Source organism: Talpa occidentalis, unplaced genomic scaffold, assembly GCF_014898055.3.
Source record: "Talpa occidentalis isolate TD23 unplaced genomic scaffold, MPIMG_talOcc4v2.1 talOcc4.7, whole genome shotgun sequence".
In the NCBI taxonomy this organism is placed as follows: Eukaryota; Metazoa; Chordata; class Mammalia; order Eulipotyphla; family Talpidae; genus Talpa; species Talpa occidentalis.
In genome coordinates, this window is record NW_023605083.1 from 64,747,953 (window position 1) to 64,761,018 (window position 13,066).

Genomic DNA, 13,066 nt, shown 5'->3' on the forward strand with positions numbered 1-13,066 from the left:
CATAATTAGGGACAGTCCCAGGGCTGCTTTCCCAGATGCTGGCTAGGGGGTCACTGGGCTTGCACTGGGGTGTGGGAGAGGGAAGCAGGACTTGAATTCCTCTGGGCAGGCCTGCAGCCAAGTCTGAGCTCTTTTCCAGAGGACACAGGAGCATCCCTGGGCTCCTGCTCTTCCCCAGCTGCCCCCGGCTTGTCCTCTGGCCTTGGCCCTCCACCCTGCAATGGTCCTGGAACCTGTGGGTCCCAGCCCAGTGCCCAGGTCTCAGGGGATGCCCAACCCAGGGCCTGGCTCAGCTACCACTGGTTGAGGTTTCTCAGGTCCTCTCTGTGCTGGTCTTTTTATAGGCCCCCTTGCTGCCCACTCACCCTCAGCAGTGGATCTGCTTTGCTCTCAGGACAAGCCCAAGCTCCAGATGCAACCAACAAAGCCCTGGCAACCTTGGGAATCTCAGGGGTCTCTGGGCACCTGCAGCCCCTCCACCTGTCCTGCACCCACTTAGTAACAGCTGTCTTTGGCAAACGTCCTCTGAGCCCCTTACTATTTTGCGATTGGGTCTCCCACACCCCGGCAAGGCACAGGCATGAGACTGTAAATGTGTGTTCCCACCAGACTCTGAGCTCCTTGGGCGGTCAGCTCGCCCCTTGTCAGTCTTATAAACCACCTTGATTTGCAGGTGATGCCAGTGGTAGTTTGTTGAATGAGTGCGTGAATGAATGAACCATATGGGTCTTGGTGTCCATACATGGGAGTTAGGTTAGCTCTTTCTCTAGTAACGTCCTCCTCCCACAGCCCCAATTTCGCATGTCACATCTGGATATCCCCCTAATTACAGACCCACTGCCTCCTACAGGGTATTAAGCTGGGAATCATGCTGTCTCACCTCCTTGACCTGCACTGGACTCAAAAGGACAGGAGCCATGTCCCCCACCAAAGTGACTGAAAGTGGTCCAGGGAAGGCACAGGGCTCACTCAGGGGCTCAAAGCATCATCTGTGGCCTAAGATCTCAGGTCTCATAGTACTGCCAGCATCAGGACACACGAAACTGGCATGGAGTGAGCCAGTCCTGAATCTACCACCTGCCCAGTAGAGGCCAAATCAGTCTCCGTGGCACCTTTGTGAACAGGCGCACCATTCCACTCCCCACACCTGCCCAGCAGTGTATAGTAGTTGCTCAGTTAAGACTAGTTTAATGCACAAAAGGAGATGGGAGCTCAGAACATTCTTGATCAGGATGGGACACACACCTTTGCAAGGAATCCCTCCTCTTGGGGATTTTTCTCTTCTCCACACCCACACTCCCTTCCACCCCACACTTCAACCCCCACAGATTACCGGAGGAGAGGAACAGCCAGACTTGGAGTGGACATCTCTCTTTATTCATGTATTTTGTTACCTGCTGCCCGGTTTCTCCTGAATCTGGTCTCATTTCTCATGGTCTGAGTGGCATGTTACCTTTGCACCCCCAGTCCCTGTACCCCAATCTCAGGACCTGTCCTCTGTCCAGGCCCATACAGTGTGGAGCAGTAGCAGCTCTCTCATTTAACAGATGGGACAACTGGACCCGGGGCACAGGGGCTGCACAGCGGCCTCCTGGATTTCTGCTTCTCAGCGGGGCCGGAGGACCCGGCCAGGATTCTGTGTGTCCTGCCCTGGTGGCTGGCTCCGGCCACGTCTCAGGGAGCTGCCGATCTGGTCCCTGAGCGCTTCTAGCCTCTGGGCTAGGTTTGGAGCTGCAGCTCCACCTAAGGGACATGGAGAGAGTCAAGGCTTGCACCCCATGGACCTGCCCCCCCTAGGCCCTTTAGGGTCTCAACATCTGCTGATGGTAATCACCACCTCCCACCCCCACATACACCAGGGGCCCCTCCTTCCCTTCACCTCTCAGCCCTGGCGATGTGTTAGGGGGTTCCATGGGCAATGGAGGTGCAGAGGGTACCACCTCCTCCTCAGCCAGCATCTCTGCCAAAACGTGGGTCTGAGTCCAGTCGCTGTGACTCCTGGGTCAGGGGGAGATGGGTGGGCAGAAGTGAGCCCACAGTTCCCAGGACCTTCCTCCCCTGTCCCTGTGCCCCAGGGCAAGGCCCACCTTTCTCTCGGGCACTTGGCAGAGCCAGGGCTGCGTGGTGGCGCCCAAGGTGGGGGCCGGGCAGATGGGGGCATACCGCTTGGGGCCTTAGGGTCAAACACCTGTGGGAGAGACCAGAGTCCACACTGGGTGACCTCAGCCCTGCCTCTCTGTACCCCACTTCCCTGGTGCTGATCCTGACACCACATCTCTGCCATGCCTGTCCCACAGTGCACCAAGATCAGGTGGGTATAAAGGGGCAGGGTCTTGATTACAGCGAGTGACCCTTGTGATATCCTCTTTGGAGACTGGGAGCGCCTGAGGGCAGGAAGCGTATCTACTCTATCAGAATCCTCAGTGCCCAGAGCAGGTGCCGGCACAGAGGACCTCAGAGTGTTACTGAACAAGAGCGTGGACACATAAATAATGCCTAAAGAAGGAGATGTGTAAGTTGGGGGGGGGGTTGGGGGTGGATAGAAGGGTGGATGAAAGGATGGATGGATGGGTGGATGGATGGCAAGATGAGTGGGAGAAGGCAGGAGGAAAGTGGGGGAGGTGAGGTTGAACCACTATTCCAAACTTTGGGCAGAGGGAGCCCCAAGTCAGCTACACATCCCCGTCACCCATTTGGGACCTTCGAATCCCTGGACCCTGAAGCCTCGGACCCCGCGGTCAAGCTCTCTCTCTCTTCCAGCCTCCCCTCACCCCCTTGGCCTTTCCTACCTGGGGCAGGTGGTGCCCTCTCCGTGGGCAGGCCCAGCTGGCCAGAGGTGCTCGGCACAGGGGGCAGAGATGGCAGCAGGGGCAGGAGCAGAGGGGTGGCAGCGCCTGCAAGTGGGCGTGTCAGAGGCCCTGTGACATCCCTGCTCCCCCTCCCCCACAGGCCGGGCACAGACTCACATGGCAAGGGAGATGTGGCACCACACAGGGACATAGCGGGGCTGGATCAGGACCTGCCCGGTGAAGGCAGTAGGCAGAGAGGAGGCGCCTGGAGAGGACGGTGGAGTCTGTGCTTGCATCCACACCACCAGGCTGGCACCCAAATCTCCCCCTTTTAAAAAACACTTGAGGAGCACTTACAGGTTTCCCCTGCTATCCAAAATTGGCATTGGTGGGTTTTTTGAGGGGTCTGGGAATATAAATTAATGGTATCAGCATTTCCAGACCTAAAAAATAACCTACCAAATCATACCAAACAGGAATGTTCTGCTTTCAGAGAGTGGGGGAAACCTGTGCTGTGTGCCAGGCACCATTCTGAGTGCTCCACCTGTGAACACCTTCAATCCAACCTTAAAACAACCCTCTAAGGTGTGGACTATATTATCCCCATTTTATAGAGGAGGAAACACAGGCAGGCTGCACCAAGGTCACATAGCTGGTCGGTGGCAGAACTGGAATCTGAACCCTCTTACCCATTTCATTCAGCCACCTCCTCCCACTGGCCCAAGGCCACCTCTGGCCTGGTGTGTGCTCACCGCTCCAGCTCGCGGACCTGCTGGACCAGGACACGCTGCTCATCCTGGGCCAGATCCCGGCTACTCTGCAGCTGGTTCTTTTCTTTCCTGGGAAGAGCAGGGTTCAAGAAAGTGACGGGGTGGGGCCGGTAGGGTCTCCCATCTACCCCTCTTCACCCCCAGGCAGGAGGAGCTCTAGGAGGTAGATGGGAAAGGAGGGAAGCAGGGGGCTGGGGAGGGAAGGCGGGGGAAGCATAGGGCTATGGCAGACCCCCCCTGGTGGGGGGCTGGCCTACCTGAGCCTCTCATTCTCCAGCATGAACTCCTGCAGCATCCCATAGAGGTTCCGCTGAGCCCAGGCCACCCGGGCCCCACTGAGCCCTGAGGCTGCAGGCGAAGGGAGGTGACCAGATGCAAGGGAGCCCCAGATCCTAGCCACGTACCACTCCCAACTCAAGGCAGCTCATACCTTTGGGGTTCATTTGGCTCAGCTGGGATCGCAGATGACGGTTCTCCTCCTGCAGCTGCAGTATCTCTATCTCCAAACGCTGGGGCTGCTTGGCCACAGGGGACTGCAGAGAAAGAGGCCCTTGGCCATTCACGGCTGTACAGGTTGTGCACTGCACAAGGATTTGCGGGAGATGGGGAGCGTAAGCAAGAGGGGAACCTAAAATCCGGTCCATACTCCACTCTTTAGCCTTGCACCCGGGCACATCTGCATCCACCTGGATGGGGCACGCTGTCCTGACGGCACTCACATGTAATATGGCCTTAGCTGCCTGCCCAGTGGGGCCGTGCTAAGCTGGACTCAGCGCCAAGGCCAAGCTCAAACTCAATTCTGTTCAAACCCTGGCCCAGATTCTGACCCCAAACAAGATCCCACATCAGACTCTCGTTCAACTCTGACTACATCATGAAAACAAGTGGGATCCTGGCTTGACAGGGATCATATCTCAAAGCAGATTCCAATCCTGACCATAACTCTGACCCCACTTTACCCAACCATGACCCGTCATCAAGATTCCCTCTCTAGTCCCAACTCTGATTCAGTCCCAAGCTCCAAACATGGCATCAACTCAGCCTTCAATCACTGCCTCATCCCCAACCATCTCCCCTGCCTGACCCCTGCCTGGGTCTCCCTGCATTTACCTTGGGAGCCTGTGGCCGAGTGGTGACCCTCTGAGCTCGGCTTGCATATCGTAGGGTGCTGAGAGTCTCAGGAAGGCACTGGGCAGAGGGGGACACGCAGGCCACCTGGGGAGGACTCCCCTGAGTGTTTCTCCCCAGTCAGTCTTCCCTCAGCTCCCAGACCTCCCTGCCAGCCCCTGCTGGGTACCATGAGGGTGACCCCACGCCCCCCTAGTGAGTCCGCCAGCAGCTTGGTGAGCTTGCTGTCCCGGAAGGGGATGTGGCTCTGTTTCCGCTGTGGGTCCAGCAGCAGGGAGATGCAGTGACCTGGGGGGAGAGCAGGATCCAGCAAGGTTACACCCTTACCCAAGGCCACTCGGCTGCAAAGCTGGGCTCTCCACCTGGGCCTGTGTGACTCTCAAATCCCTCTATCCATGTGATCTCATTACCCATGCAGGCTGGTCTCCGCCACCAGACTGGGGCCCCTGGAGAGCAGAGCTGGCCCTGTGCACCCTGATCCCAATGCCCACCCAAGGGCCTGGCACTTGGCAGGGGTCAGGAAAGGTCTGACAAATGGATGGAATGAAGAGGGAGTTCCTGAGTATCTCCCCACACATGTCACAGAGAAGGCTGAGGGCCCAGCCCTCAAAAACCTGGGTGGGGGTGGGGTTTCCCTTCCTCTCAGTCACCCCTCAGTCTTCCCAACTGCACAGGGACAGGTTGAAGATCTGAGGGCTCTTATTCTGCACTTGAGTGTCTATCCCCAAATTCAAATGTGACCTTACAGACTCCCAAGAATTACAGATTCATAAACAAAACTCTAAGAGGGGAGATGTGAGGCCATAGCAAGCTGAGATGAGGAGGCCCGGGCTCCTGGATCACAGCCCTCCCTGCACAAGTCCTCTGCTTTTGCCACTGTGGTCAACTAGGGGCCACACACAAGTGAGGGGCTCGGGAGGTCAGTCCAGCTGGCACCAAGGTCTCACCTAGGGCCAGCAGGCTGCGGTTGATGCTATTGGCCTCCACCATCAGCTCCCCGCGGGATCCGGTGGCTGCCACCTTCTCGCTGCCAGCCAGGTCTACGAAGCACAGCTTCCCACCAACGGGGGGCTCTCCAGGGCCCACGGGAGGCATCTGCTGGGGATGAGGGATCAGGGTTTGATGGGGACTGCCTCCACCCAACTCACAAGACCAAGGGTTTCCATTCTGCATGCCCAAGTCGGCTTCTACACCCAGAGGCCAACCCTTGCTGGGGTCCCTGGGGCCATTCCTTCTCCAAGTGGGGCACTTACTGTCTGGCGGCTGACATAGAGTGTGAGCAGGGCATGACTCCGACTAGATGCCTGGTTCAGGGTGTGAGCTGAGCTCCTCCGACGACTAAGACCTAGGGTGGAAAACATCAGGAGGTGAACCCAGTGGCCATCAAGGAGGACAAAGGAGCAAAGGCATCTTGGAAGAGGATGTAGGCAGAGCAAAGGCACAGAGGCAGGAAAAGGGGTGCTGGCTCAGGGAATGGTGGGCTTGAGCCCAGGCAAATAAAAGGCTGGTGGAGAGAGCTGAGCAAAGATGTCCATGAGAGTTACATCTTACGAATACCTCTCCTACTGCTGTGAGGAGGGAGGCTGAGAATCTCAGGGAGAGCAATCACCGAGAGGCCTGGCACTACCCTGGGGCCAGAGCCAGAGGCTGTGTCCCAGTGCCTGCCACAGATGGGTGCTAAACATTTTTTATATCTGTTTTTTCCTCTAGTAGCAGGGCTTTCATTTTTTCCCCCAATGCCATCTTAGGCCCCTTTGGCCCTTTCTCCCCCTTTATCTCAGAAACCTCACTGTGCTTATTAGCATCCTCTAACTTTACAGTATTTTGCTTTGTCAGCTTGTCCACTATGTAAATGTCCAATAGTCTTTGTCGGACTTGCTCTACTACACAGAATTCCCTGCACTCTCCATTTTGCTGTAAATGGCAATATTTTGTCTCGTCCTGGCTAGTACTGCTGGATAGTACTGGATAGTACTCCACTGTGTGGCTGTACCGCATCTTCTGGATCCAAGCCTCTATCACTGGGCACCTGGGTTGTTTCCATGTCCTAGCTACTCATTAAACAGTTGATGAGTCAATGAGTGAGGCTGGAGAAGAAGGGCCTTACAGGCTACCCTAAAAGATAATCACCTTTACCCTCAGGGGAGGGTCTTGGAAGGGGGCAGCCTTGAGACGGGAAAATCTCTCTGGGGAGCAAACATGAGGCCTGACCGAGACCCTGGCAGGAGAGGACAGGTAGGCCCGGAAGAGTGTGAAAGGCAGAAGCAGCAAGCCTGGCGGGGAGAGGGGGCGCAGGTAGAGACACCCTTGGGCTGTATTTGAATTGTTGCTTTGCTGACCCCTTTTCTCCCACAAGGGTCTGAACCCACAGCTCCAGCTGGGAGCTCTGAACACACACTCAGGGAAAGTTGAGGAATGTGCCTCCCTGAACCCCAAAGCTCCCCTAAAGTAGCACGCACCCATTTGTAGAAGTTCCATCAGGGCCTCTAGACTCCCGAACTCCACCACCCGAAGCTGTTCCACATAGAAGCCCCGAGTCTTGTTCCAGCGAACAGGCAATGGCCTGGGAGATGCTGGGCTCAACAAGTCTCGAACCTGGAGAGGAGGGTGGGCAGGGGTGAAGGAAGCGCCCCTCTCTGAGTCCCTGTCCTATCCTTCCCCTTAGTGACCACACCATCCCCCACCACTTCCACCACCTGCTGCCCATTGACCGGGGCTTCTTGGACAGAAATGCCTTCTGCTCCTGATGGGCCCCTTGGATTCATCTCAGCCCCCCACCTGCTCATTGTAGATCTCCAGGTAGGAGGCGTGGAGGGTGACCGGGGCGCCCAGGTGCTGCACGCGGTCTAGCAGCCAAGCGAATGTCCTCTGCACGATGCCAGCCAGGCTGGGGGGTATGGTCACCCCCTCCCCCTGGGGGCAGAAACAGCTGAGCCAGGGTGTCACCACCACCAGCACAGACAATGCGCCAGCCCCCAGCTGGAGCTGTGGGTTCAGACCCTTATTTCATTCTCACCGCCTGCACCCTCGCTTCCATTTCACAGATGCAGATACTGAGAGCTAGTAAGCAAGTAACGGGTACAAATTTGAACTCCATATCGGGTAAGTCCCTTCACTTTTCGATCTCCCTGTCTGCAAATAAAGGGGGTGGGTTGCACTGTCCAAGCCCCTTCCCTCTGGGGGTCTGCCCTGCCAACGCCTCTCCAGGACTTCAGCCCCAGGACCCTGGCTCATGCTCAGCCCACCTGAGGAGGAGGTCCTGTCAGGGTGTAGGTCTTCCCCGATCCAGTCTGGCCAAAGGTGAAGACCGTGCAGGAGAAGCTGCGGGAGGCAGGGGCGCGGCTGGACGCGGGGCGCAGCGCGAGGGGACGGGGGAGCGGGCTGACAGGTGGGGGCAGTGCACCTGCTTGGGGAGGCCCCTGAAGCTTCACTCACCCTCGCAGGGCCAGTTCGCCCAGGCGCCGCACCCCGCAAGCCCGGAACACGTCCTCCTGCGTGCGCGCCGCGTCCAGCACCGCCCCGAAGCGGAACGCCACGTCGGGGCCCCCACCCGGGGGGCTCACCTGCGGGGGCGGGGGGCGGAGAGGGGGCGGGGCACTCTGGGAGGGCGTGGCCCTCCAGGGCAGGGCGGGGCACGGTCGTGGAGGAGGCCTGGGTCAGAACTGCCCAGGGAAGGGCCACCCCGTGTCCTTAGGCGAGGTATTTTGGGTGTGGGTGTGTGGAGAAGTTCCTCACCTGCACAGTCCGGGTCCCTGAGCAGTGCAACGCGCTCTGTTCCCCTCGACGCAGCTCGGCCGCGCTCATGGGGCGCACCCTGGGATTCGATGGGAGGGCTGATTGTCCAGCCTGCTGTCTCCATCCTTCCCCTCCCCTCCGGGTCCCCTGCCCGGACCCGGCCTGTCGAACCCATACCCACCTGAGTACCACCTGGATGGGCGTTTCCGGGCCCTCCGGTCCCTGCTCCAGGCTCCGAGCGGGGTCCCTGTGGCAGCAACGCGAATTACCATCCGTGAGCTCAGCGGCCTCTCCCGCCTCCCTAATTTCGACTTACCCGTCTGGGGACCCGCGTTCCTCCATGTCCTACTTTGCAAGCAGAATTTGCTCCGCCCAAGCCCCGTTCCCTTCCTTCCCCAATCCCCTCCCTTCTCCACCACCGTGGAACTAGCTATACACAGCTTACACCTCCCCGCACCCATCCCCTCTCTCCCAGGCAGTCATCCATCCGGAAAGGCTCCGACCTGCCCTGGGCTAGCTTGTTAAAGATTTACCCACCTCTGCGTGGAGGAAATGTCTCCCAAGCGAGGGGACCCCTAGCTAGGGGGTTCTGGAGTCCCAGGATCTCTTGCTCTTGGCCAGCCTCATCAGAAAGGACCACCTACACCAGCTTCCTCTGCACAAAAGGGGATACTGAGGCAGAGGTGGGAAGGATGTAGTCAAGGCCACACAGCAAGCCTGGGGCAGAGCAAAGACCAGACAGTCTCTTCCTGCTCTTTCCACACACTCCTCCAGCTTTGTAACCGTCCCTCCTTCTCCCTCCACAGCAAATTCAGCTCTTTTACGGTCCAAGGCAAAGGGGGGAGGGAACTGGAGAGATGGGAGGGGCCCAGGTCTCATCTCCAGAAAAGCCTGGCATGATTGAGTTCTTAGCTGAGCTGACAACAGGCCCTGAAGCATGCATGTGGTTAAACATTGGACCTCCAGTCTCTCCGATGCCAAGGCTGATCCAACGCTGAGGGAGCATTTAATGCTCTCCTGCTCTGTCTCATGGGCAGCAGAGATTTCTGACTGCATGGGGCAGGGCAGTCATCTTCTGGGTGAGCTCCCTGCTGGGCACCTGGAGGGAGGAATCACATGCAGATCCTACCCCTTCCCAGCTTCTAATCCTGCTAGGAAGACAGGTAAATACAAAGCATGCTGAGGCTTTTGAGGGTGCATGGATTGGGGTGGGGTTCAGAGGCATGGGGAGTTTGGCAGGGTGGTGAGGTTGGTAGGTGAGAGCGTTCTAAAGAGAACATGCTGCAGAAGGCCAGAGTGGAGGGGGAGATGTGTGTAGTGTGCAGAGGTAGTTTGAAGCTGAACCAAGTTCATGGCAGGCCCATTAAGGGGCTAGTCGGATTCACTCCTCAGGGAAGCAGGAAGTAATTGAAAAGTTACAAACAGTGAAGTTTGGCATTATTATAATTATTATCATGCTAGGGGAGGAGAGGAAATATACCCATCTCCCTCTTGGTCCTTCTCATACTGGTCAAGCAATCAAATAAACAGCAGATAGATTACTAGGAGAAAAGAACATTCTAAAGGCAATAGTGCTAAGGATGGGGCTTCAAGGAGGGGGGGTGCTCACTGACAAGGAGAGAGTGACTGATAGGAAGACCAGGTGTTCTATAATTAGATGTTTGCCTTGCCATGTGTCAATAGATAGTTTTCTCTAATAGAAAGCTTATTTCTGGTAAAAACCATAATTCTGGGTAAGACTGTCCCAAATTTTCATTTTTCTAGGTAGCTAAGTTTCTTAAGAGCCTACAGTTCCTTGGTTGACCTTAATTAGAAATAATTCCCATGCCAAAGTGATATGTCTTAGGAAGACCTTGAAGAGGCCTAGCCATCTCTGCAGGTTCTTTTTTTTTTTTTTAAGATTTGTTTATTTATGCATACAAGAATTGGGGTGTAGACCAGAGGTGTTGGGGTGAGAGGATTCACCAGAGAGAGTAGGGAGCAGAACAAGCAGATCTGTTGAAATACACTGCTTAGGGGAGCAGTGGGGAAGACAGGAGAGGTCTGCTGTGCCATGTGGTTTAGCTCCCTGGCCGGGGATCAAACTCAAGTTGCAGTGGCTGGCGATAGCTTGATAACACCATGTCTTTAACCACTATGCCACCAGGGAGGCCCTCTCTGCAGGTTCTCTGAATATTTTTATAAATTTCCCTCCTCCACTAATACACATGAGGAGAGAAGCCCTAATCACCACCCCTCTCAATGCAATATGCTTTATATAGCACCAGAAGTGGCAGCCACCTACCAGAACCACCCGACAATGTAATGGTTTATCTGGGGGGGGGGGCAGTGAGCTCCCCATGCCTGGAGGCATGCCAACAAAAGACTTTTGAATGTAGAGCTTTTTTTTTTAATTCCTGGAATTCTGTGTTTTTATTTATTTATTAATTTTTAAGATTTATTTATTTATACAAGAACTGGGGTACAGGCCAGATGTATGGGAGGGTGGAGGATTCACCAGAGACAGAGAGGGGAGCAGAACAGGTAGACAGACTGAAGATACTGCCGAGGGGAGGCAGCGGGCAAGGCAGGAGAGGTCTGCCGTGCCATGTGGGTTTCTCCCCGGCTGGGAATCGAGCCCGCTCTGCAAAGGCTGCACACAGCTTCACAGCGCTGTGCTCAACTCTCTGCGCCACTGGGAATATAGAGCTTTGAGCTGGATCTATAGGGAGAGTTAGAGCAAAGAGCCACTGCCCCTAGCTCTGCTGCTAACTTATTACAAGAGCCTTAAACAAGTTATTCCCCCTTTTTAACTTGTTTCCTTCCTGTAAAAAGAGACTGATGATCCCACCCCTATTTTACATAGTTTTTCTAAAATTTGGTTAAGACAACGTAGCTCAAAGTAATTAATAAAATGTAGAGATTAGTGTCTAGAAGCAAAAATTGACATCCTTAGGTGATCTCCAAGTTTCCTTTTAACCCTCAAGTGCCCCGACCTATTATATATTTTTTGAATCTTCAACGTGCATGGGACAAGATTTACTATTCCTGTTTTTTGGAAAAAACCCTGAGGAAAACAGGTAAGCAGCGAAGGTAGTTTAAGAAGAATGCAATCAAAAAATGGTAGAATGGAGCGTTTAAACTAAGAATCATGATCTCTGAGTCCTGGCTCTGGCTGCAGTGGCAGTGTTCTGTTTTCGGTGGTGAGCCAGTAAGTGTATAAGTAGTTCCTTTAAGTGTCATTAAAGGTGTGAGGACTAGGGGCCTCCCTGGTGGTGCAAGGGGTTAAGTCTCAGCACTATCAGCCACTGCAGCATGGGTTCCATCCCCAGCCAGGAAGCTGACCCACATGGTGCAGCAGACCTTTCCTGGCTCACCCACTGCTCCCCTCAGCAGTGGATTTCAGTAGATCCACCTGTTCTGTTCCCCACTCTGTCTCTGGTGAACCCTTTCACCTTCCCCCACCCCCACCTCTGGCCTACACCCCAGTTCTTGTATGCATAAATAAATTAAAACAAATCTTAAAAAAAAATGGTATAAAGACTAGCAGTTGTTCACATTGCAGTGTGTGTTAGTTGCATTAGATTTCTCTCCCTCCTCAAACTAACCACAGAGCCACAGTGAAGGGCTGTTGAGAAGAGTGCAGAGTGAAAGATTGTGCCCATGTTGGGGTGTAATGAGCTGCCGGTAGGGACTTGCATGCCAGGCTTCTGATCCAGAGTCAGAGAGCGCATCTTGCATGTCCACAAACCAGAGCAAAGTTCTGGTTCTGTTCGCTAAGAGTGCAAACATATGCTACCCTTTAATTGAGGGTTCATCCAGCAAATTTTTATGTAGTCTGTATAAGCCTGGCGCCTTCAGAAATATTAGTGAACAAAAAAAGAAATGAACAAAAAAGAAATCATGGCACTTACCCCCTAGGGAGGTGGACAAGAGAGACAAAATAAATAAGCATTTGAGTAATTTAGCGCTTGAAAAGCTGAGAAGTGTTAGGGGGAAATCAATCAAGGAGCGGGGAACCAGGAGTGTTGGGAGCAGGTAAAAGATTATAGTAATTTAAAATGATATGGTTATGGGGTACTTCACATTTATGTGAAGACTTCAGGGAGGAGAACAAGTTAGAGGAGCAAATATTTGGAGGAACATTATCTTAAGCAGAAGGAACATCCTGTGCAAAGGTCCTGAGGTGGACCTTCCTTAAGCAGAAGGAACATCCTGTGCAAAGGAATCTGACTGGTGTGGCCAAAGAATGGAAGGTCATGTGCCTGGAGCAGAGTCAGCAAGGAGAGAGCTGGAGGAATGATATCACAGAGGCAGGGCGAACCCTGTCATGCAGACCTTTGTAGGACACTCCATGGAGTTTGCTTTTATTCAGGGTAAAAAGGAGAGTTACTGGAAAGTTTCGAGTAGAGTAGCATGCTCTGACCTATGTTTTCAAAGGACCCCTGGTTTTAAAAGCCATCAGGGCTGCCATGTTCATAGTAGCTTTACGATCGTATAACCAGTACCACTATTTCTACTCCATCAATGTCATCATTACCACTACTGTCACCATAACCCTATTACCATCTTCACCAAAACTCTCCCGTCACCAACTGTAACCCAGAGTCCCCATGATCCTTTCATCACAGCAACTGCCACATCTACCGTTGCCCCCATCAACAG

The 13,066-nt window shown here is 54.4% G+C and overlaps 1 protein-coding gene across 1 annotated transcript; it reads right to left on the reverse strand.

Annotated features, from left to right (window-relative positions):
- Positions 1-1,366: 1,366 nt before the first annotated feature.
- Positions 1,367-8,783, reverse strand: KIF12 (kinesin family member 12). The gene is made up of 19 exons (XM_037492342.1): positions 8,739-8,783; positions 8,604-8,669; positions 8,423-8,501; positions 8,123-8,250; positions 7,933-8,008; positions 7,466-7,600; positions 7,147-7,282; positions 5,935-6,032; positions 5,635-5,785; positions 4,857-4,975; positions 4,670-4,774; positions 3,990-4,092; positions 3,817-3,907; positions 3,542-3,628; positions 2,967-3,054; positions 2,790-2,894; positions 2,088-2,188; positions 1,880-1,998; positions 1,367-1,743 (listed from the first exon to the last, which is right to left on the reverse strand). The coding sequence occupies exons 1-19, from the start codon at positions 8,762-8,764 to the stop codon at positions 1,607-1,609; spliced, it is 1,950 nt and encodes a 649-aa protein (XP_037348239.1). The 5' UTR covers positions 8,765-8,783; the 3' UTR covers positions 1,367-1,606.
- Positions 8,784-13,066: the final 4,283 nt, after the last annotated feature.

Coding starts and splice junctions, on each gene's coding strand:
- KIF12 (XM_037492342.1), bottom strand. CDS start 8,764: ATGGAGGAACGCGGGTCCCCAGACGG. Junction 8,502..8,603: donor CCCATCCAGGTGGTACTCAG/GTGGGTATGGGT, acceptor ATCGAATCCCAG/GGTGCGCCCCATGAGCGCGG. Junction 1,744..1,879: donor CACATCGCCAGGGCTGAGAG/GTGAAGGGAAGG, acceptor CATGTCCCTTAG/GTGGAGCTGCAGCTCCAAAC.